The following is a 25,005-nucleotide window of genomic DNA, read 5'->3' as shown; positions in this document are numbered from 1 at the left end:
GGCTCTGGGATTTGAGCTCACACGCCTGCACCTGGTGGCCCCACCTGTGTCTTGCAGGGTTTCAGGATTTTCCCTGCAGACAACCTAGGTGTGCAGAAACAGGAAGACGGTCTGACCCCACTCGATTCCTGGACTGCCAGCTGCCATCACAGTCGGTGGAAATCTCTGGTGTCCCCTGGAACATGCTGTTCCATGGCCCTGCCTGGCCCATCAGCGTGGCGTAGGTCAGGGTTCTTATCTTGGTACTGTTGGTACTTCAGGTCAGAGGATTCTTTCTTGTGGGCTGTCCTGTGCACTGTAGGGTGTTTCACTGGGTGCCAGGAGCACCACCCAAGTGATACAATAAAAAATGCCTCCATATATCACTGAGTGTCCCCAGAGACCGAAGTGGTCCCAGCTGTGAAGCACTGGTGACAATGACCAAGTCAGATCAGGTGATAGCACATGTGTCCTCAGATAGTGATTAAATAAAGCCCAGGGCTCCCTGTGGCCAGCTCCTCCTGAAACCCTGAGCACCAGACTGCAGAAGTGGGGTGGACTCTGTGTCTCCCAGTGCCCCCCTCCAGGGGCCATGGGCACATGACCAGCGAGCACATCTTTAGAGTGACCCAGCTCAGTGGCCAGGCCCCCGACCCCTTCTCTCCTGCGCTGGCCTGCACCAGTGTCCACGTTCCACTTCCTCTCCTCTCCCTCTCCCTCCTCCCATTCTTCCTCCTCACTTTTTGGAACACAATATTAAAGGATCCATTTGATTTTCTTTTCTATTTATTGGATGGAGTTACTTCTTCCTTATTTTAAATAATTTTAAAGTTAGAGGAATGGAAGGTTCATTATTTTTTGTTTCATTTGTGGTGCTGGGGATTGAACCAGGCACTCTACTACCTCTGAGCTACCTCCCCAGCCCTAAAAATAAATTGTTTTCTTTAAAACAAAACAAATGGTACCACTCGAGTGGTCTTATATGGGTGGTGACTTTTATTTAGGAGGTCAGGCTCATCCCTGTGACCCTGGGACCTTCAGTCAGGAGGGAAGCACTTGTCCAGGACCAGCAGGGTCAAGGCCCCAGCCCTGGGGGCATTTCCTGTTTGGTTGTCTCTTGGCCCCTTCCTCATCTTGCACATTTGGAATCTTTCTACTTTTCTTTCCCTTTTGTGTTACAACATTAAGGAGGGGGAGGAGCTGGCTAAGAAAGTTGGCTGAAAACAGATAAGATAGTGGTCAAGGGCTTCGATTTAAAAGAGACACTTTTTTTCTTCTTTTGTCCAAACTGTTTTTTTTTTTTTTTTAAATAACCCTAGTAAATCCTATAGGGGCTGAAATTCACATTTAAATATAAGGCATCTCACTGCAGGTGGACCTCACTGGGAACCCTCCTTGCCCCACAGTGCCTCCCCTTCCATTGGGCCTCAGGCAGCTCTAGGCCTTCCACCAGCCCAGGATACTCACTATTTGGCAGAATCGTTGAGCTGATACTCCCGAGACCGGTTGAAGCACTCTTGGATCCCTGAGTCGCCCCAGAGTCGTATCATGGCAGAAAGCAGCTCTGCAGAGAAGGGCTCAGTGTCTTCCATACGACTCACCACGTCACACACCATCTTGGCATCGGCCTGTGAGGAAAGAAGGACGCAGGGTTCTGAGTCCTTGATGGGATTCTGCCCAGACCAGGGACCTGGCCAACTCGGGGCAGTGGGCGGCTCTGAGTGCCCTGTACCTCAGAACACACACCTGTCTGGAGCCTTCCACCCCAACCAGGTTCTAATGCAGCCAGCCACCCTGCCTGAGCAGGTGGGGAGAAGGGGGCTCTGTCTGCTCTGCCACTCAACTCAGAAGTTCTGCTTTGATAATTGGGCTTTTGCTCAGCATTTGTTTTGGGGGAAAAAGTTTAAAAAACAATGCCCTTGGTAAAATTGTAATTCCTTCATTTCCTACCCCAGTGGAGCACCGTCTTTCTTGGAGAAGATTTCCTGGTTGGCTGAGGGGCTGGGCCCCAGGGGGGCTGCGCCCTAGTGGTGAGGGACCAGAGGGGTTGGTTTTAAGTTAGTGCAGAGTTCTCATGCCAACTACACCTCGGAACATAGGCTCTTAAGCTAAAATTTGATATTAATAATCTTTTTTTACATCTATGATCTGTGGTGACGGGGAGAAGCCCAGACCTGCCTACACCTGGGAAGGTACAGGGTCCAGCTGCTTCCTCCCTCCTGGTCTGAGGGGGTAAGGGGAGTCTGCTTAAGGCACACACCTTTATGTAGGCTGAGACTCTCTTGGAACTACAGAAAAAGCACTGCATAATTCACAGGTTTCTCCCCACTTCCCCTCACCTAGGGTACCAAATGGGGGTCACCCGTTTTCAAAGACCATGATCAAGTACGTGTGACATTAAGACAAGGAGTGCAGTGTTCTCGGAGGACTCGGAAGGCTCTTGGAGAAGTCATAGGACGGCGCTGTCACCACCACCTTCTTTGCACATGCAGGTAGCACTTTACAGTTTGTAAAGGATGTCTGTGTCCACACACTGCTTCCTTGAAACCCAGCCTCAAGGAGCTGTGGGAGCCACGTGATGAGGCTGATTCTTCATGCTCCCCTGCCTGCGCCCCATGCCCTGCATAACCGCTGCTGCTCCCTGGACGCAGGATGTATTTCCTGCTTTCTGGGCTTGCTGGCTATAGGACTTGCTTTGGCCCACAGAATACAGTGAGGGTGGCAGTGTGTAAATCCCTAATCCCTAGGAGGCCTTGAGGGCTTCTGCTGCTCCCCTGGCCTCTATCACAGCTTTCCATCACTGTGACAAAATACCTGCGATAAATAACTTAAAAGGAGGAAAGACTGATTTTGGCTCACAGTTTTAGAGGCTTTAGTCCATGGCCGCTTGGCCAAACCACCCTGGGCCTGTGTCGAGGCCGGACATGGCGGAAGCAGGACATGGTAAGCAAAGCTGCTCAACTGGCCTCCCTCTAGGCCCCACCTCTCACCAGGCCCCACCTCCCACCAGGTCCCACCTCTCACCAGGCCCCACCTCCCACCAGGCCCCACCTCTTGAGGCTGCACCACCACCTCCCACTGGTGCCATTGCTTGGGGACCAAGCCTTCATTCAACACAGGAGCTTTTGGGACATTCTCGAGCCAGACCATAACACCATGGATATTACTGGATTCTCATTCCTCCCAGGAAGAGGACTTGGGATGCCTGGGCACAGTTGAGTTGCCCTGATTTCTGGTCCTTGACCAAGCTAAGCAGCTGAGTTTAGGGGAGCCTTGTCCCATGGCATGGCTAGGGTTGCAGCTAGTGAATGCAGCAGGCACTGGCAGTAGTCAAAGTCAGGCCTTCTGAGCCGGGCGAGGTAGCGTACACCTGTAATTCCAGCGGCTTGGGAGGCTGAGGCAAGAGGATTGTTAGTTCAAAGCCAGCCTCAGCAAAAGTGAGGCACTAAGCAACTCAGTGAGACCCTGTCTCTAAAGAAAATACAAAATAGGGCTGGGGATGGATGGGGCTCAGTGGTCGGATACTCCTGAGTTCAATCCCTGGTGCCAATAAATAAATAAATAAATGAATGAATAAAAATAAATAAATAAAATAAAAAGTCAGGCCTTCTGTGTGTAAGTACCAGAAACTGATCCTAAGGGGCCACAGAAAGGGTGAGCGGGCCCAGCCCTGAGGGCCTGAATACCTTGACATTTTCCTGCTTCTTCCTAGTATCTGTATTCTTAGAGGTTTTTCCATGAGTTGGGGGACACAGGTCCCTAGTGACTCTGTGGACACAACCACTTAAAAAAAAAAAAACAAAAAAACGGGGCAAGTTTATTACCAGGGATTGAACCCAAGGGCATTTAACCACTGAGCCACATCCCCAGCCCATTTTATTATTTTTTTAAATTTTGAGATGGGGTCTCATTAAGTAGCTCAAGGTCTTGCTAATTGCCGAGCTGGCTTTGAACCTGTAATCCCTCCTGCTTTATCCTCCCCAAATGCTGGGATTACAGGCATGTGCCACCATGCCCAGCAAGTTTGTCCTAGTGGGTAAGAAGCACAGCATTGGGGGGCAGGTCCAAGGGTGGGTATAGGCTAGAGTGGGCCCCAAGGAGGTCCACCTGGGCTCCTGGGGTGGAGTCAGTGCCCAGTGCTCCCGGGTCCCATCTTCCAGCTGCCTTTGCCCATTTTAGCCTGCACATGCCCTGGAACTCACAGTGACACTGAGCCCCTGCTGGGCTGGGAGTGGGGTGTGACAGGCCCGCATCTCCCTGACCTCATGGGCTCTCAAGAGTAGGGTTGCTCTGTCCACGGGTACATTATGATCATCAGAGAACTAATTACCCTGCTGCAGGCTCTTTCAACCCAACCCTCCTGTGAAGCTAGAGGAGAGAGAAAGCCCAGCCCACGGTGGCTTAGGAAGTGAGTGGGAGGTGCTACACATCCCCAAGGTGTTCTTTGGGGTGGGAGAAACAAAGAAAATGGGGTCAGCACCTGGACGGTTGGTGACCAATAAAAGACTCTGTACAAAAGGCTGGTGGGGCCAAAGCCTTCTTGGAGACTTGCAGAATAGAGCTGTCTGGCTAAGTAGCTATTTTCATGTCAGAGCCTGACCACTGCCGAAGGGTGATGGGAAACTTCTGGTGGCTCTGCCCTAGGAAGGGAGGTGCCATTGGAGTGGAGGCTGGAAGGTCAGCCCACCGTGCTAATCCAGATACCGTGTCTTGGGGACAATGTACCAAACACAGTGGCCCTGTCAGAAAGGGCTGCCCACCAAGGAAGCCTGGGATCAGGACCGGTCCTGGAGAGCTGGGCCTGGGCCCTGGGTGCTCCTGGCAGGCACTCACAGTCAGTGAGGGGAGTGTCCCAGATCTGTGCATTGAGTGAGTGGGAACAGGTCAGGGTTCAGGGGCAATGGGGCAGGCCCGGCAAGACCTCTGCTGGGTAAGAAGGTCCTGATGCAATCTAAGTGCAATGAGAGCCATGCCACCCCCTGTCAAGGCCACATGGGACACTCCAGAGGTGACAAGTGAACTGTGGATCTCCTGGGAAGCCTTTGTCCTTCCCCATCTGACCCTCCAGGTCTGACCTGGAACTCTGTGACCCCCACTGCAATGGGGTGTGTTCTCCTCCAGCTCAGGGAACACTGGCCAAGGCGTCTCCTGTGACCCTCCAGTGGACAGCCCAGGTGGAGTCTGCCTCCCAGCTTCCTGGAGGTGTGCAGGGCAGGAGAGGCCTGGGAGTGGCAGCCCCGGCCCCTGCCCCCTTTCCTGCTCCCTCTGTGCCTTCCCCAGGTCACTATACAGACAGCGTTGCCATCGCCCCAACTGCTCAGACCTGGACCAGGACCTCTGCTGGTTTCACTGCTCCCTCCCGTTGCCTGTTTCCTGTCTGTGCCCCACACAGTGGAAGGCCATTAGTCTCCTCCCAACATCACGGCTCCCCTTCTCCTTTAGAAAAAGAACCCAATATTTTTTTCTTTTTTTAAGTACTGGGAATTGAACCCAGGGGCGCTCTACCACTGAGCACATCCGCAGCCCTTTATGTTTTTTGGTTCTCACTAAGTTGCTTAAGGCCTTGCTAAGTTGCTGAGGCTGGCTGAACTCGTGATCCTCCTGCTTCAACCCAAGTTGCTAGGATTATAGGTGTGCATCACTGTGCCCAGCCCCAACATTTTAAAAAAAAAATCTGGGTATAATCGCATCCAACTACGAGGCTGTGTTTCCCAATTTTATTGCAGTTATGATCACATGATAAGTTATCCACAATGAGAGGTCAGTGGAAGTCCAGGGAGGTCTCTGGAAATGTCATTTTAAAGAGAAGGGGCAGCTTTTTCCTCTTTCTTCATCTCTCCCAATGCCCAAAACTTATGAGATGGCTGGAGCACTTGCAGCCAACTTAAATCATGAAGACAAGGTCCTCAACCTAGGGATAGTGACACAGTGATCTAAAAACAGCGTAGGTCCTTAAAAGCCTTGTGGAAACTCCATACCATCTGGAGTCATGCTAACACTATTTTAAGTGTTTGGTTTAAAAAAAACCACACACACACACACTTAAAAATAAAATTGTGTCTTATTTAAGCCACTATTTTTTCACCATATTTTCAGGGTCTCCAGTATTCACAGTCAGACCTAATCTGAGTGGATACGACAACTGTCTCTGTTGAAGCTCTTAGAATAGCTCCCATGATCCCTCAACTCCAAATCCTTTACCATGGCCCACAGAGCGCCTGCCTACCTCTCTGCACCTTCTCCCTCCCTCCCAGCCACACTGCTGATGCCACCCCAGCCTCTCCATTTGAGCAGAACACCTTTCCCTGCCTTGCCCCATCTCAGATATCACCTCCCTGGGTGGTCTTCTCCATCTATGCACCACTATTCCCTGTCGCACCTGGTGCTGTGTGCCCATTCCCCAGGGCATTCCCAGGGTACCTTGGGTCTCGCAGGGTGCTTTGTACATAGTTGGTGCCCAGAAAGCTTGCGGGATGAGGGATCTGGGATGTTTCAATATCCTGCGTGGCTTACTACCAACAGCCCTGGACCTGCGTCTCAGACAAGGTTGGGCCGGGATGGACCTCCTAACTGCTGGGGTGAGGCTTTAAGAGGTGGGCCTCTGTGCGTGGCTGGAGCACGAAGGTGAAGCCTTATAGGAGGCCCCAGAGAGACCCTCACCCTTCCCCACGTGAGGACACAGCACGAAGAGAGCTGTCTGTGAACCAGGAAGCAGGCTTCCCCAGGCAGAGAATCTGCTCACACCTTCATCTTGGACTTCCTCTACAGCCGAGAGAAAAACATTTCTGTTGTTTCATCTCCCCAGTCTGTGGTGAGTTGTGATAGCATCCGGTCAGACAGTGACACGAGTGTGACCCCTGAAGGTTCAGTGTGGGGACCGCTGGAGTTTCTAGAAAGCCAGCTGCATGCCCCCACCCAGGCAGGGCTGCAGGAACCACGGCAGGGGCAGCGTCAGCTGCAGCCCCTTCTCTCTGCCCAGTGCCTTCCGTGCCAAGCACTGTCCTCTCCCCAGGAGGCTTCCAGCCCCTGGTGTTCTGGCGCAGAGCCCCAGGTTCCCTGAAGGAAAACACCCTTCCCTGAGCCAGTCTGAGTGGTCTGGGTGCGAGACCCTCTCTAGGGCTAGCCAATCCATCCTGCCCTGCTGGCCTGGGAACACTTTGGGCAGACAAAGAAGCCGTATTTGTCAAATTAGACTAACAACCAGCTCCACCACCCCAACCAGCCCCAAGACATTTGTAAAAACTTAGCAAAGAGATTCTCAAAGGGGGACCCACTTCATGTGAAGCCATCACTGAGGAAAGCAGAAATGAGCGAGGAGCCCTAGAGTCCCAATAACACGTTAACGCCTGGATCCAGCTATGCCTACAGTCCCATGGGCATCTGGGCTTTCTGGTTACTTGAGTCAACCAATCCCCTAATTTTTAAAATCTAGTTGAGGGTACGCTGTTCATTTGTTTGGTTTATTTTGGTAACTGCACCCCAAATACTCCTGACTATTGCACCTCCTGTCTGCCAAGGCTAACCTCAAGGTTTCCTCTTGTCACGGCAGCCCACAGAGTTCCTCTGGCATCGAGTCCCCTCCTCTCTTACTGTGTCTGGGCACACCCTGGGCCTTATGCCTACACTTCGCTGTTTCCTGTGTGAGGAGCCCCTTGTCATAGGACTGGCACAGATGTGTCATGGGCTCTGGCCACAAGTAGACACTAGAGAGCACAGGAGGACTCAGCAGGTGGCCCTGAGGGGCGTTTCTGCACAGCGTGTCCACTGGGCGCATGCAGGAGTGGGCCCCCCCTCCACCACTGCCTCTATTGTCCTGAAGTTGAGCTGCAGAGAGAAAGGGACGGGCCCTCTCAGTGGGAGCCACAACAGGACTGTTCTTCCACGTACAGGCTTAGGCAGGGTAGGTCTGGCCTTTACTGCCAGAGGCCCCAAACCCACCTTTCCTGGCCTGCTGGCGGTAACAGCCAGATCATTCTTTAATATCCAGCTCTCAGGCCACCCCACACCCTCTGAGGAGTCTCTTCCAATGGCCTCCCTCCTTGGGCATGTGGCCGTCGTGGGCTTCAGGCCACAGACTCAGGAGCCACCCAGACGGGGCCTGAGGTCTGGCTCCATGTGAGCAGAGGCATTAGCCTTTCAGAGGCTGTGTCCTTGCTGCCACCTGGGGACGACAGCACCCTTACCTTCTTCCCAGGGCTGTCCCTGTGAGCTAGGGAGCCCTCAGCACAGGCATGCGGCTGTGCCGGCGCCCACCCAGTGGACAAGCACCTCCTGCCCCGTTCTTGAGCTGCCAGGGGCCCCATAGGCAAAGAGGAGAATGCACGGCTGAGACTGTCCCCTAAATGTCGACAGCTGGAAGGAGCCATTCTTAAGGGTTCAGGGTCAGGAAGCTGGGAGGAGTTGTGATTGTCAAGGTCACTTGTGGGATTCTTTCTTTTTTAAAATATTTGTTTTAGTAGTCAATGTATCTTTATTTCATTTATACCTGGAGCTGAGAATGAACCCAGTGCCTCACACATGCTAGGCGAGCCCTCTACCCCTGAGCCCCAGCCGCAGCCCCTGAGGGATTCTTTTTACCATATCAATGGCTGAAAACAATACTGGCATTCTTCTTCATTATGAACAGTATAACTTTTCTGGTTAACTGATATCTTCCCCAAAATGTGGACATATAAAAGGCCTGACACCGCTCTGGTGGCGATGAGGCCCTTTTGGGGGACCCTAGGAGAACCCCTTTTGCAAGCCTGTGTACTCTTCCCACTAACAGCTGGGGAAAGTGGTGGGCAGGAAGAGGAAGGGGCAGCTGGAGCCAGGACCAGGGCACCCCTCTAGAAATGGGCTGCCTTGGGCCACTGCTGGAGGGCAGTCTTCCTAGGATGGTGGTAGGGCAGCAGTGCCCCTGAACTGGCAGCACATAGTGGGTCCCTTCCAATGGTACACAAGCTAGGGGCTCCTGACACAAGAACATGTGCCTCTGAGGGCAAATCATGCGTGTGCATGGGAAGCAGCACCAAGATCCAGGTGACAGCCAGTGGGACAGCCCACTGGCATCCAGCAGAGAGGGGTGCACTCCGCAGAGCTGTCTCCAGACAGCCAGCTGGACCCTGGAGGTAGAACCCATCTAAGGCCCGGTGAGGGCCTTGCCCACACCCTACCCTGGCTCCCAGCTGTCTGAACGTGGACAGACTCCATCAACCCCTTCCCTGGCTCTAGCATCTCGGATGCAGCTGACGCCTGTCTGTGCTGTACCCCAGGGTGGGGGTGCTCACCAAGAGGAGTTTGCATTAGTCAGGTTTTCACTTCCACACCAGACACTGCAGGGGCTTGGAAGTGCCTGGCGGATTTGCTATCTGAAACTGGGAGGGCAAACTGTACTTTTAACACTTGGTCTTCAAAACCTTTCCCTTCTCTTTAGGGCAATACAGACTTTAGGACACAAACGTCAGCAGCAAACAAACTTGCAGTTAGAGGATCAAAAAAGACCGTTTCCCTCTCAAGAGATGAGATGCTAAGAATATGGCAGGGGAACCAAAGGGGATCTTCCGTCGAGTGACCCGGGTTTAAACCCTGCCTCTGCACCTGTTCAGCTGGTGGCGGAGGACAGACCACTGGCCACTCAGAGGCTCTGCTCTCTCTCAGCCCCCACTGCTCAGGGCTGTTTGTGCAGATGAAATGGGCTGAGGATGTGACACAGCTTTGCGACATGAAAGAGCCTCGCAAATGTTAGTTATTATGAGCAAAGATGAAGCGCCTCAGACACAAACAACAAGCTGACAGAAAATAAGCCTGCTTTGTCCAGGACTTTCCAGGCAAGCATGATAATCTTGATAACAATAATCACAGTAATTATAATAATAACCCCTTCATCTGAGGAGCTGCTTTAGATTGTGCAGAGTTTTCCTTCATCTAATCTCTGTGGCCAAGTAAAGAGTGAGAGGAACACACACACACACACACACACACACACACACACACACCCTTTTCCCTTGCAGGGAAAACTCCATTGGCCCCACCTTGGCCCCTGTGCTGCAGTTGTCCCTGAACCCAGCAGAGGGCAGGAGAGCATAGGCCAACCAGAGAGGGACATGCAGAGCTGAGGACCAGGTGGGGCAGGGCCAGGCACTGTGGCCATGGCCATAGTCTTTGGGCTGCTGACCAGATCCTCAGGGGGAAGGGGCAGAGACCCCCTGCTGAAGGCCCTTGGGCGCTGCAAACCCAGTCAGTAGAAGAGGGCAGGAAGGTCAGTCTGGGCCCTTGGCAACTGCCAGACCCACCTGGCCCGGACCTGGACCTTTGCAGAAATGTAGACATGTTCTCCCTCACAAACAGGGGAGCCCCTTCCCTTCGACTCTGCCTTTGGGCTTCAGAACAGTGGGGGGCAGTGGTGGTACTGGATGTGGCCATTTGTGCTTTGGTGGTGCCCAAACCAGGTGCGGTTCCATGGCCAGGTGCCAAGCATGCTTGGGGCTCACTCCTTACTTGGGCTGAGGAGTCTGAGCAAGGTCCGTGCCTACAGCATGTTGTCACAGGGTCTCTGGGGCTGTGGGACCTGTGGGTCCATCATCTGCTTTAGGGAAGGAAACGTTCCTGGTTCTCCCAAAAGACCCTGCAGCAGAACTGAGGACCGGGTGCCGCTGCTCACCCTGCTTCCCGCTCCATCCTCTTGAGCCCGGTCACCCTGCCTTGGCCAGCTCTCCACTCACCCTGCCTAGCACCCAGGTCACCCCCTGTCCAGCCTCAGCACACACACTGAGCCACCAGCTGGCCATGATCATCCAGCCCTCCTTGTTCATCCTTGTGCTCAGCGCCACCCTCCTCCGCCCCTCCCTGCCCTCTCCCGTCCCTCCGTCCATCCCTTAATCATTCCTCCTGGCCTCTCTTCTCTCTCTCTCTCGGCTCCCACCATTCGTCCTCCCATTTCCTGCTCACCCCCTCTCCCACCTATTCATTTATCCACTGTCCACCTACCAGGTGGCAGGCAGGGGTGGGGTCTTGGTCTTCGGAGTTTTCAGATCTGGCCTAAAGGGAACACACTGTCCAAATCTCCCCAGCCCACTAGTCCGCTCCTTGAACCAGGGGAAAGGCTTCCCCTCCCTCTGCCTGTGGTGCCAGCTCTGACAGGGGCCTGCGGCCTTGGGATGGAAGCCTCTCCTGAGGTCTCCAGCCTGGGGTTTGTCCTCAGCCCTTCCAGAACCTTCCCTGCTCGGGGTCAGGCTGCCTCCTGGAGGCAAAGGGTAGGTTCATGGTCCTACCTTCAGGAACAGTCAGAAGCCTGGGGTCTTCCAATTGCCTGGGAGCAGCTTTCCCTACAGAGAATCTTCTGCTAACTGTCTACCTTCCAGAACAGGGCTGGGGGACCGTGGACTGAGCCCCCTGAGGCCCAGTCATTCATTCCTCACTTTATGTCTAAAAGTTCCTCGGAGAAACCACCTGTCAGTCCTTGCAGTTGGTGTGGCTTCCCACCTCTGGCCCTGGCCCTGGCCTGAATTCAGTAGAGGCAGCCAGGGCAGCCAGTGGGCAGTGATCTACTGGAGGCAACAGGCATATCAACTCTGGAGTCTGGGAGGGCTTCTCTGGGGGCCACCGGGTCTGGGCCTCAGGAAGCAGCACATGTCAGGGTTGGGGACGTGAAGAGTACATGTAAGAGGCGGTGGCTACCAGTCAGCCGTGCACAGAGGCCAGGGGACGACCCAGGCACTGGTCTTCCCTGGGGGCCCTTGAGGAGGTAAGGAAGGAATTAAAGGGGGATGGACAGAGACCCAGAGCCGAGCTGAGGGCCTTGCTGGGCAGTAATGGGCCCTGAAAGGTGCCACGTGTTCTCCAGCCATCAGTAAGGTCAAGGACAATGAGGGGGCTTGGAGGTCCAGCGTCCCCTAGACAATAAGCCAAGAACAGCTGTCCTGCCTGCGCACAGATGTCCCAGGGGTGTGGCACAGACCACATCTCCACCAGGCTGCTGGTTACGAGTGTGATTGTGCACTCCGCCCTCGTGAGGCAGCTGGGGGTCTGTCGCACAGCAGCTCCGACGGTGGGACACCTTCCCTGTGGAGTCTCACAGAGCCAATGCCCAGGACACATAGCCTCCCCATGCTCCCGAGGTTCCTGCCTTCTCAGGGTGTGCGGAGGCTGCCGGCAGGTCACAGCTCCTGAGGGGCACTTGGACCCCACTAGTGTCTGTACAGAGTGTCTGGAAGGCCTGGGAGGAGGCGCCAGGTGAAGCAGTGCCGGGGCATCCCCAGTGAGGGGCCCCCATCACATTAGTCACATTAGACTGCCCTGGGCTCTCGGGGCAGTAGTGTTCTGCTGTCACCATACCCAAGGTCCCTGAGAATGGACTGGGGGTACTGCATGTCCAAAGCTCCAATCGTCACCCTTTTAGGACAGCCTCCTGAGGCACCTCTTCCTCTTGGTGCCCTCTCCCCTTGGTTGGTCTAGACCTGCCCGTCAGGCCTCTTGGGCACTGAGAAGGGGGCTCAGTGAGCCACTAAGCAGGCATTATGAGGACACAAATAAACTCCGAAGTGAATGGGACAGAAATTTCCAAATCCATGATGCCCTCACCCTCCTCACTTCTGAGCCCAGGGTACTAAGATAGGAGAAAAGAACTAAAATTGGATAGACTAAATTTCTAAGAAATGAACAAGGACAGAATGAAATTACCCACAGAGAGCTTAGTCAAAGGGAAAGAAAAGTAACAATGGCCAACCTCATCTCTTCAGAACACAAAGTGTCGATGGTGAATAGTTTAATGAGGGCTGCCTTGGCTGGGAGAGATTAGCAGCCCAATTATGGAGGAGAAAGGACGCTGCTCAAGTCCACATAGGAGGCGGGGCCGCGCCGGGCCAAGGCTGGCGGCTGGGCTGATTGGAGTCTCTGCCGGATCACTCACTGACACCCCTTGCCGTCCCCTCACCCCTCCACTGGATGTCGGTTCCCTGCCATTCATTTGGGTGACCAGCTACTGTTTCTGCTGGGAAAGAAGTGGATTGCCTTGCTCCCAGGATTTTGGAAGCCTTGGGCTTCTGGTCATGCTCTGCCTCTGGCTGGCTCTTGGGACCCTGAGTCTCCACGGACCAAGTGCACAAAGAAGGGGCTAGCTAGATCCGTGGCTTCCAAAGGGTGATCTGTGGTGCTTTGGGGAGGTCTCTGAGGTTCTTTTGGGGGAGTCTATGAGCTGGAAACTGTTTTCACAACAATTCTAAGATGTGGTTTGCCTTTCTACGACGCTAATATCTGCAGCAGCCACACTGACGAACAAGTGGGCCCCTCAGCAGGAAGCAAGGCCATGGGTGGAACTACCTCCTGCCACTGAGAAAAAGCCGTGAGTGGTGACGCCTGTAGTCCCAGCAGCGTGGGAGGCTGGGGCAGGAGGACTGCAGGTTCAGAGCCAGCCTGGGCAACTTAGAAAGGCCCTGAGCAACTTACAGAGACTCTGTCTCAAAAAATTAAAAAGGGCGAGGGATGTGGCTCAGTGGTCAAGTGTCCCTGAGTTCAATCCCCGGTACCTAAATAAAACAGTGAAGCAAATATGAGTTTTACTGAAGGATGCTCTTGTTGAAGTAAAAGAAACGACGAGTCTTTAAGTGTATCCACCCTGGAGTTCACGCCCAGCATCTATCTACAGGATGGAATGGGAAGCAAGACACTTCCAGGTTAGAAGTGATGGGGTGGCTGGGGTGCTGCTGAGTCACCCCTTTTCTCATAGGACACCACTTGAAAGAACACTTGAAAGACAGAAAAAACAGTGGGGATTCAGATTTGGATCTCTGACAGTCTTTTTTCTCCAAAATGAACCAAGTGAGCCTATCATTCCAAGGAAATCAACTAACATATTTGTTACCAAAATGACAACATTCCGGCTTTCAAGTGAAAAAATTTCCAGAATATTGGAAAACTTGGACTCCCTACCATAAGCTGACAACCCCCCTATACCTAAAGGCTTCTCTCAAACTACCATGGTCAAGTTTTGAAGGGTAATTATTAGAAAAGGCTAGTAAAAATACTCCTTCCTTTCCCAACTGTGCACTGGTGAGGGGCCAGGATTCTCTACAACCACAGCAACACGACACAACAGGCTGCGAGAGAAACCCAGGAGAACCAGCCTCTAACAGCAGGTGAGACTTCAAAGAGATTTGCAAAGAAATAAACAACGATATTCTTCTAAATAGAACATTTTTGGAAAATATAGTAATTTTTCATAAAAATGTTACTTATGTTGATGTGCAGTGGGTTCGTCAGTTTTTTTTCTTTGCATGGTGCTACGGATTGAACTTACTTTGTGCAAGTACTCTGAGCTGCAGCCCTAGCCCCCCACACCCCCCTTTTTTTTCAGACAGGGTCTCCCTAATGTTGCCCAGGCTGCTCTTCAACTCCCAGGCTCAAGTGACCCTTCTTCCTCAGCTTCCCAAGTAGTTGGGATTATAGGCACACACCACTGTGTCCAGCAATTATTATTATAGTTATTTTTAAATGAAGAACTATTTAAAAATTTTATTATTAATTTCTAATGCAATTATGTATAATATCTACATAAACAAAATGTTTGTCGGGGTCTGCAATACTTTTTAGGAGCCTAAACCCAAATGATTGAGAATTGGTAGATAGACTATTCTTTCTCAAACATCTTTCCCTAGTGCTGTCTTAACTCTCAAAGTCCTGCCCAGCTGTTGACTAACATTATTTTTCTTAGATCCATTATACCCTTCTGGTAAATGAAGAATCTGTAGAAAGTATTTTAGACAGAAGACAAACTTGACAATGGCTATAATTCACTATTTTAAAATTGTGTAAGGCCCCTTGCAGGCTCTCAGGCCGAGCCCTTCTTTCTCTTTGTTTCACAGGGAGAGAGTTCTGAGGTGTTGAGCATGTGCTAGCACCAGCCTGAGACTCCCTCCTGCAGGTTCTCTGACAAAGGGATCATTCTGTGACTTGGAGGAACCCCGCTATCCAGTGCTGTGATCCTGCTCCGCCCATCTCCCAGACTGGTAGCATGTGCCTCCATTGGAGGGGCCCTGGGCAGATGATCTTGTAGGGCCTTCTGGCCAGCAATGGAAGGTCCATTTGGCTGGTGAGGCCTCCAGCTGCTGAGGTCTGATGGATCCACAGAAGACCTCATGGACTGGGAGGCGGAGTTTAATCTGTAGCCAACACCTCCCAGTTACAAAACCAAGAACTAGGACTTCTGGCCCAAGGTTAGTGTTGGGGAAGAGCCTCAGGGGGGGTGAGGTGGGGCCTCCGGGTTCAGTGGTCAGGATAGGCTGAGCTGACCAGCCCAGAGGGCCAGTGAGCCAGGCCTCGGTGTCTACTGTGAGCCATGGATTGGGCAAGACAAAGAGATGCACGCAGGCATAGGCACTCAGAAGTCTGGTGGTCAAGGAGGAGCCCTGAGAGATAACAGTGGCCAGTACGGAGCGAGCACTGACTGTGGACTTTCTTTCTCATACGTGGTAGTTCACAAGTCCTGCCAGTCCCTTCATTTTATAGTCAGAGAAGTGGAGACAGCTGAGATGTGAGACTTACCTGTGCTCACTCAGTGGGGAGGTTGGGGATCTGCACTCTGACCCCTGGCTCCTCTGCAGCCCTGCAGCCCTTGCAGTGAGGCCTGGGTGTTTGAGGGGTGGGGCGTGACCCAGGCCATCCGCAAGCCAGAGGCAGGGCTGGACAGGAGCTGCCAGCCCTGTTCCCCTGCAGGAGGGGTGTGGGAAAGCCTGGCATCTGGGAGGCTTTCTTGCTGCCATCACCTGCTCTCTTCAGTCGTGCCCCAAGGCGGGTGGAGCTCCCAGAGGGCCTGGCTGGTGCCACCCTGGGGACTCAGTGTTAGGGCTCTTCAATGCTGGCAGTGTTTGCAGGAGGCAGGTGGGATGGCGACAGGTGTAAAAAATAAGTGTGACAAATTCTCCCATCAACAACAACACAGGCGGGGCAGAGCGGCGCCCAAGGGCTGTGCACCAGCTGGGCCAGGCAGTCCCACTGGTCGCCTGGGCGGGGCAAAAGCACAGGGGAGCCAGGGCTGGAGGCCAGCTGCTGGGGCTCTCAGTGCCTGGCCCTGAGAGAAGATCATGGGGTAGGGGTGGCTCAGGGCTGCGAAAGCCTCTGGGGGCCTGTCTGCTTGTCACATGGGCGGGGAAGGAGGAGGGAGAGGCTGCGCGCTGCTCAGCGAGTCCAGCTCAGAGACAGGTGGACGAGGGCTGCTCCAGCCTGGGCACTGGCCGCTGGCAGCTTTCTCCAAGGCCTGGGGTTGGAGTGCAGGGTCTTCCTCCCCAGGTGGCCTCTGCTGTCCTCCTCATCCCTGCACTGCTGCTGAGGAACGACCTGGTGGCGGGGGCAGAGTCGAGGTCAACTCTGCCTTCAGGGCCCCGCTCAGAGACGGGGCAGCAATGGAGCTCCCCTCCCACCTTGGGGGGGGGCTGTGCCTTGCCTCAGGCTGGCACTCACTCTCTGAAACTGCAGGGCCACCAAGGAGGCCATCAGGCGCCACCTGGGCTCTGTCCTCCAGGGCACTGCTAGTTCTCCTTCAAGCCCTCTCTCCACCTTCTCCTTCTTCCATGTCTCTCCTCATCTCCTCCTACCCTGCTACGGCAGAGCCAGCCCACGTGGAACGCCTGTTGGAGTTAGAGAAAGGCAGCTCCTTCTCTGGGAGTGAAGGGCAGGTTGGTTTCTCCCCTCTCCTGGCTCCATGTTTAGGAGTTTCTGCAGCCACAATGTGCTGTGTAACCCAGCTGAAGCCAATGGGATGTGAATCTAAGTTTTCTACTTCTGGGCCAAGGCTCCTAAGATGTATGTGTCCCCTAGAGGCAGATAGTGACAAAGTCCTAAGAGGAGGTAGTTCCATAAGATGGAAGGAGCTGATCCATGAGTCATCATGTGGAGGAGAGCCACCCACCCACTAAGAGCACCTGCCCTGGACTATTAGATAAGCAAGAAATATGTTCTATTGCACTTGAATGATACGACATTTTGGGAGTCTTTGTTGTAGTAGCTGGTGGTATCTTCACTAATACATCCTGCTAGTGTCCTTCTCCTGGTTTTGTTTCTTGTGTAACATCTAGCCTCTATAAGCCCTAGATCATGGATTATTAGGCACTGTCCCTTTCTATTGCTTCAATGAACAACAGAGTACCCTCTCTCAATAAGACAGTGAGCTGGTAAAGGGTAAAGGTCAAGTTTTCTAGAGTCTCAAAAAAGAATCTGAGCCATGCCATCTGCCTTCCCTCAGAATGGAAAGCCATGCCCCACCCAGTATCTTCTCAGACTTGCCCACTCACAGGCCAAGTCTACTACTGTATCCACAGAACAGCATGGCACTTAGGAGGCTCTCATTAAACGGCTGTGAAACTTTCTGCTGTTCTGCATACCACCTCAAGTATAATTTACTTAGTATTTTTCATTTAGCTTTTTTCTTATTTAAAATGAAAGGAAATTTAGCATAATAAACAATATTTATAAAGATTTTATTGTGTGTGTGTGTGGCGCTAGGGATTGAACCCATGGCCTTCCACACTCTGGGCTACACCACGAGCTACACCCCAGCTCTGAAAGGATGCTTGATGTGTGTTTTTGTCTTTTTTTTTAAAATATCTATTAAAGCAAATTAATAACTATTGAGATAAAAGCCAACATGTTCACCCATCACAATAAAATTGGCTGCTTCCCCACTTTGGGGAGCACTGTTTCAGAACCCAGCATAAGCAGGAACCCCAAGAGCTCAAGGAACATAGGTAGGATCAAGGAGTTGGTGAGCCCCTGGGCAGGGCACCAGGAACAACTCACTTCACTCTCTCTTCTTCCTGACCCCGAGCTGGGCCTTAGTTTGGTTCTGTGAAGCCTGACAAGGACCCTCATTGCTGGGGTGGGCTTGCTGGGGATATACAGGGTGGGGGCATGCCTCTGACTCCAGCCTTCAGGTCGCAGGGCACCTGCTTCCCTCTCTGTCTCGTCTGCTCCCTTGGTTCCCTGGCCTTTGTGCCAAGGTGGAAGGAACTCACGGGTGGTCCTGGCCCCCCAGAGCCTGTGGCATCCTCATGGGAAGCTGGTATCAATGCCTCCTTGGTAGGAACTCTATCCTCCCCCTCAATTCCCCACCTCAGCAGCCAATTTGAGGCCTTGTTTTTGTTGGGGGTTTACTCCAAATCGCTTGGACTCATGTGCAGGGACCCAGGAACTCTGGCCTGCTAAGGATCTCTTGTTATGGTGCCTTTGGTCTCCTAGCTGCCAATATCTCTCAGAAGGGGGCTGGGAAGGAGCAGGGAGGTCAGAGGAAAGTGGGAGAGATCCCCTGTCCCCGCCTGTCCCCAGTAGCCCTGTGGCTGAGAAGGCTGGAGCTCCAGCAGGGTGGGCCATCTCCCCTGCACAAGATAGGGTCTGGGAGTCTGCAACTACTGATTCCTGGAAGTCCCAGAGGCCAAATCCAGATGGTTTCCTTCCATGCTCTGAAGACCCATGCTCAGCCACCAGATGGACTTCAGCAAGACCTCCAGGAGAGACACTCTGTGCCCTTCATCCTACATTTAGACTTGACCCGCTGAAAAGGCGGCGGCGGTGGGGGGCGGGCTCTGGCCTCCCCATCCCAACCCCTTTCTCCTGCTCCCCACTCAGTGCACCATCTTCCTCCTCCCCCTCTTGTTCTGCGGCCTCCCTCTCCTGTCTGGGGCCTGGCCCCTGGGTGTCACTCCCTGTTCCCGGCAGCATGCTCTACTCTGCTTCACCGTGGTACCCCTGAGCCCTCTGGTCTTCGTTGGGACCCCGTCCCCCCATCCCATGTCAGATGCTCGTATTCCCCAAACCCTTCTTGCTGCCTCAAGCCTCCTGCTCCCTGGACCAGACCTCACCTGAGCCTCCTCTGTGCAGGATGCTGAGTGGACCCACCTGGCCCCCCTGGGTCAATGGCTCCTCAAACCTAGCCCTCCGCTCCTGGCTTTCCAGCCATACTGCTTTCTGTCTCCCTGCTTTCTGCCACATCAGCACACCACTGCAACTGTGGACTCATTTTTAAAAATGACATTAAATTGACTGTTTTTTAAAAAATTCATTTTTCCTGTTCTACAATATTCACAAAGTCAAGTTTGTGTGCTCATTTTTCTAACATACAATAAAATATGTAAAAGCACTAAAACAAAAGGAGTCAGTCTGTATGAACCTCCAGGTCACTTGTGTGCCCCAGGAATGCTCACACCACTCTCTGGGGACACACAGACCCTATCTAGCAGCCTTTCTGGGCTTCCATCCCACATGATAGAGGCCCCCAAAGTTGGCTCCACTCTCTTCCCTCCCTCTGTTCCTGCAGCCAGCTAATCCCCAGGAACTGCCATTTGTCTGGACAAAGGTCTGACCTGGCCATAGCTTCCCACTGCCCTCCATGGACCAAGCCACCTCACCTGCCACCTAGTCTCCTTGCTCAGGTGTGCCCATGTTCACCTGCCACTTCACCATCTGCCTCCTTTCCCATGGAGGAGCTAGGGACAGGCCTTTGCTGAGACAGTGAGATGATAGTGGGAGGGAAGCACGGGACAGACACCTCAAATCAATGCTAGCAGCGTCAAAATAACGGTACAGCCCTCTGTTGTGCCACGTGTCTCTGTGAGTGATGTACTGGGAATGGACAAAGAAGAAGTGCAGGAGCCACCCAGGGCAGGTTGCCGCTCATGCTACCCTGGGCTCCTGCTTTGTTCAGAGAGCAGGTGAATCGGACCCTGAGCCTGGGGCGTCTCTCAGAGCCAGCTGGCCACTCTACCTCCAAACCAACTTCAAAAGGGCCTCCCAGAATTCTGGAAGGAGGGAGCCGGACTCCTCCACCTGGTGAGTCTTGGAGGCTGGCTGGAAAAAGTCCCTCTGAGGGAGTTCCACCCTGCCAAGAGGGCACACCGGGTACCATATACAAGAACTAGGCCTGTTTCTATGGAACCAGGGAAGGCAGGGGCAGGGGCCAGAGCTCTACCCAGTGAGTTCTCCCAAGATGGCCCTGGCTGGACAAATGCTTGCTCTCCAAGGACAAGGCTATGCTTCAATTAGCTCTCCTCCCAGGAGCGGCTCCACTGATCCCATAAAGGAAAGGCCCAGCAAGCTCCCAGGGTTGCGGACCCCCGCAGCTGCCAGTCTGGGCCTCGCCTTTGCTCAGTCCATAGGCCACATTGTGCCTGGGCCCCTGCTGCTCCTTTCACTCCCTTTGCCTGGCCAGGGGAGGCGGTGCCTTTGAAATCCTGCTTTCTGTTCCAATTGGAAACTTTGCTCAGAACCAAAATTAGAGACAATCAGCTTGCAATTTAAAATGCCACCCAGGCTCCCCTGGTCCCCCCTTTTCAAATGTCATCTTAATTAGATGGAGCCTGGCTCCATGTTTTCTGAATTTCAAGGTAACTTCTCTAGGACACGTCCCTACTTGTAGTTTCTTTTGTCTTCAGTGTAAGGAGAAGGGAGTGACTGGAGGCCCAACTGTGGGTCAGTGGCTGAGGCCAGCTGCCCCTGGCTCCAGAGGCTGGAGAAACACTGATCTGTGGGGTTGGAGAAGGCTGGTCCTGAGGTCCACTCCACTGAGTCCAGCATAGCACTCTCCAGGCTTCTCTCCTGGGCAGGAATCTATGCCGGGGGTTGGCAGGAGAGACTGAAGAAGCTGGGGTGGCCTGGTCAGCTCTCCTGCTCCCTCACCAGCCCACCCACCTTCCTCACTTGGCTGGCCACTCACTTCCTCTGCTAACTATCCCTTGGGACAAAGAGGGAACAGGTAGCATTGGGGCTGACTGCCTTTGGCAATTTTGAATATGTCAATCCACTGTGGCCACCAAGGGCTTTTGTCATGGCTGAATCATGCCCACCCCTGCCCCATTCATGTTGGTGTCTTGACGCTCAGTGCCACACAATCACGAAATTGGACCAGGGTCTTTAAAGAGGTGATTGAGTTAAGATGAGGTCATCAGGGTGGGCTCTGATCCAGTAATGACTGATGTCCTTATAGACCGAGTGAAGACCCAGAGAAAAGACAGCTGCCTACAATTCAACGGGGAGGGTCCTCAGAAGAAACCACACTGCCATCTTGATAGACCTCTGGCCTGCAGGATTGCACGGAGATGGATTCCTGTCATTTCTGTCACTGGTTTGTGCAACTTGGTGAAGGCAGCCCTAGGAGACTAACAGGCCCCAAGAACTCTCCTGTGATTGGGAGCGGGGACCCTGAAGACGATTCCCATTTAGCCACAAGGCCACCTAGGGTCCAGGTCCTGCCTCCAGCGTGCTCTTGCTCCCCTCCCCCTCCTCTGCCCGCCCACCTCGTTCCCCAAGACGGCTCCTAAGACAGGCCCAGAACCTCTATGCAGGCCCCTCCTGGGCCCTGGGTCTGTGAGATGGACTCGGCATTTCCAAGAGAAGGCTTTTCCTCACACTCCCAAGGAAACCAGGCATTTTCTGCTCCTCTCACCCAGCCTGCTCTTCTTTTCCTTAATAGCACTTATCACACTGTGCAATTGGACAGGTTTGTTTGCTTGTTGACGCTTTCTCTTCCCAGGGAGATCGAGTCCTGTGAAGTCAGGGCCCACATGGGCTTTGCTGCTTAGTTACAAGATTCTGCTTGTGCAATGAATTATTCCAGGCCATCCGTGGAGGGTGTCAGGGGCCATCTCCTGTCCTTAGAAGGCCTAGCAGAGAAGGGGTGAGCCAGAGTTAGGAAGCAGAGGAGGGACTGCCCAGAGCTTGTTCTCAAGCTCCTCACCTGCCTGGACAGAAAACCAGGAAAGCTAGGTCTCGGGGCAGGCCAGCCATGAGGGGAGCTGAGAGGTCACAGGTGGAGAAGAAACACCAGTTACCCCTGCCTGTGCCGGATGCCTCCAAGCAGAGCTGTCAGAGCCAAGCGAGCTGGCCCTGCTCCAGCAGAGGTAGACAGTGTCCTCCCTCGACACCTACCTGTCAGCTCAACACTGACACAACCACGTGGGTGCAGCCTGAATGTGTAGGCACAGACCAGGTCACCTGCTCTCAGCCAGCCCTAGGTGGGTGGTCAGTGAAGCTGTGAAACTGAGTCACACAGAGCACAGGGCTGTTCTGCAGGGGCGGAGGCCTTCACTTCATCATCTAAACCTCCAGCCCTTTCGTATTTCTCCTAAGAGGTTGTCTGGTTTGGAACATTACAAATAAAAACTGAAGAAAGTACATGAAGAGAAAAGCAGATGATGTTTGCCTGTATTAAAAGAAGCGGGGAAGGAAGTTATAATAAAGTGATCTTTGAGCTTAATTGTGTAACTATGTCCACACAGGTCCTTTCTCCCTTCAAGGACAAAGAGAAACCAGTCTTTTCTTTTGATGGTATGAAAGACAACTCTCCACAAAGTTAAGATGTGATGTAAAGTTGAACAAGGTGGCACTCGCCTGTAATCCCAGCAGCTTGGGAGGCTGAGGCAGGAGGATTGTGAGTTCAAAGTCAGCTTCAGCAACTTAGTGAGGCCCTGAGCAACTCAGTGAGACCCTGTCTCTAAATAAACTATAAAAAAGGGCTAGGGATGTGGCTCGGTGGTTAACTATCCCTGGGTCCAATCCCCAGTACAAAAAAAAAGATGTGATGTAAGTTCAGTAGGTCTAACATATCCCTTACCTTGAACAATCAGGGAAGAATTTTCATTAATAGCCCATGCCTTCCTTAACCCATTGAATGAATGGTAAACATTTCAATATTAACAGCTTGAGGGACCAGTAATCTGCTTTCCAGGGATGGCCTCAAGTCCAGACCAGCCCTGGAGATACGGCAGGGATTTGGGGCAGGCACTGAGGACTCTGGCATCTAGTACCATAGACAAAGCCACTGAGCACCAAGGAACCCACAGACAGGGGTTGAGATCCTGGGAACATGGCATGGGTGTGGCTCCCATCCTCTTCTGGGATGTGCATCCCCAGGTCTTTCCCCTGGACCATGGGCTCCTATGCTAGCCTCTTCTTGTATCCAGAATCTGCTAACAGGCTAGGCACACAGTAGGTGCTCAGTACACATTTGTTGAATAAACTTGGTAGGGAAAGATCCAAGATGCATTGAAGCTAGAAGTTAGAACGCCTGGGGTGCAATATGGGATTCTATTCTCAGTGGCCTTTCACATCCCCTCCCCCTTGCTAGGCTCTGTAAAATGAGGGCCATGTGCTGGATGGATCAGAGACAGAGAATTGGATTCAACTTGAGGTCCAGCTCCAGTCAAGCAATAGCTTGGCAGTGGCTGCCTGGGGCACTGGCTTTATAGAAAGGGCTGAGGCCAAGTTCAGAGTTGTGAGTGGTAAACAGTGACTGCCAGGTACAAGAGTTGGTGGTTAATGGCAGTGCACAAGCCACACCGGTGCCACTCTTTTGAGCATGATCATCTCTGAGGTGGTGTCAACCACCACTGTAGGATGTGGCAGCAGCAGGCCAGTTGTCTGAAGGCCGGCAGGGCTTCTTCTGCTCCAAGGGTGAAGAAGCAGATAGGCAGCCAGGGCCTCACCAGCCAGATGCCAGCTTGGCTCTGCCCCTCTAGTATGGTGCGTCCCCTCCTTCCTATTTTGGGAGGATGACTCCTGGGGCACAGGTGTGACTCAGTTTGTGTGCCAGGACACACTGGTGGAATCTGCATTGGGAATGCCTCCTGCCCACTTAGACCCCTGGCTCTTCTCTGAATTCCACATGGGGCTCTGAATTGTACTAACTGGTTGATGATGGGTTTCTGTGAGTCACTCCTGAAAACAAGGCTGGAGGCAGGAGCTACATCCAACTCTTGACACACCCCACCCCAGTCATGGGACAGGGCACAGATTTGGGCACACCAATAGCAGGGGTGAATTCACAGGAAACTGTCCAAAAGCAGGCAGAATGAGCAGTTGCAAGCTGAGGAGGACTCCTGTGGCCTTCTCCACAGATCCTGCCTTGAGGGACCTTGGAGTCCAGAGATGGCACAGATGGACCTGAGCCAAGGCTGGGGAGAAAGATGGCCTATACTGGGTGTGTGCTGGGTACCTGCCACAGCAGTTAGCTCCCCAGAGAAATTTAGGTGGATTATTTATAGATACAAAAAAGTGTTTTTCCCTCCCCCATGAACCATTCAATTAATTATAAAGCAGCTGTTTTTAATAATTTGGAAGATGTACGGAAAGGGAAATGTCAGGGCGAGTTTTAAGTACAAAGTTGAGGACCCAAGACTAGGTGGGGATATCAGGAACTCAGGTAACGTGCCTCACAACTGGCAGGGTAGGGGCTGGCTGTGCCCAAGTGCCCTCTGAGCAGTGGCCAGCACCTCACCCCCAGCAAAGGGCACTGTTGGCCACAGGGAGGAGTTTGGTTCTAACTCCCAGTGTGGTGGGAAGTCATGGAAGATTTTGAACAAGGGAAAAGATGGCTCATGCTGACTGCCATATGCAGTCAGCCTGGGGTTGGGAGAGCTGGCAGAGTGGCCCAGAAACACTGTAGTCATCAGAAGGGAGATGGTGGCGGTTAGAGGGTGCTGCCTGGAAAGGCACTTAGAAATGATGCTGCCTGCTCTCTCTCATCACATAAGCTGGGAAACTGAGGCAGAGATGGGCTTAGTCCAAGGGCACGGAGCCAGAAGGCAGGGCTGGGGTTTGAGTCTGGACCTTTCCGACCTCACAGCCTGTGCTTTTGGCTTCCCCACCCTGCTTCTGGAAGAAGATGGACCTTCAGAAGCAGATCTGAGCGGGGATGAACCTACGAGGTGTTTCATGATCCGTTGATGTCTGCAAGGTGGGGAAGTGGTTAGAAGCACTAAAGGGCCAAACCCCTCACCAGCTGCACAGCGGGGCCCTGCTTCCTTGTCTGTGTGGCTGTTGCAGGTTTCGTGGCTCACAGCGCCTCGGTCAGCACCAGTGGCCTGGGCTCAATGCCCCAGCTGGTGTCAGGGCCCTGGGAAGTGAGGGACTGTGGCCGTGCACTGGGCAAGAGAGACATGCCTGAGGCTGCTTGGCATAAGCGGGCAGGTGAGAGCGACGGTGTCAGGGAGCCAGCAGTGGCCAGTGTCTGGCTTCTCCAACCAAAGCTGTGGTTCTCCAGAATGTTGACCAAGTGGAGACAGCCAA

At 53.1% G+C, this 25,005-nt stretch overlaps 1 protein-coding gene across 2 annotated transcripts in view; it reads right to left on the bottom strand.

Moving 5' to 3' along the window:
- Positions 1 to 25,005, bottom strand: part of Gnao1 (G protein subunit alpha o1) — a 155,594-nt gene that overhangs the window by 23,850 nt on the left and 106,739 nt on the right. For both annotated transcript variants that reach the window (XM_076837740.2, XM_076837739.2), the window contains exon 4: positions 1,447 to 1,607. In XM_076837740.2, the coding sequence (XP_076693855.1) occupies positions 1,447 to 1,607 (161 nt within the window). The remainder of the gene's footprint in view (positions 1 to 1,446; positions 1,608 to 25,005) is intronic.

The sequence above is a fragment of the Callospermophilus lateralis genome, chromosome 18 (genome assembly GCF_048772815.1).
Source record: "Callospermophilus lateralis isolate mCalLat2 chromosome 18, mCalLat2.hap1, whole genome shotgun sequence".
In the NCBI taxonomy this organism is placed as follows: Eukaryota; Metazoa; Chordata; class Mammalia; order Rodentia; family Sciuridae; genus Callospermophilus; species Callospermophilus lateralis.
The sequence above is the reverse complement of the archived record's forward strand: the minus strand, read 5'-3'. Positions and strand labels throughout refer to the sequence as shown.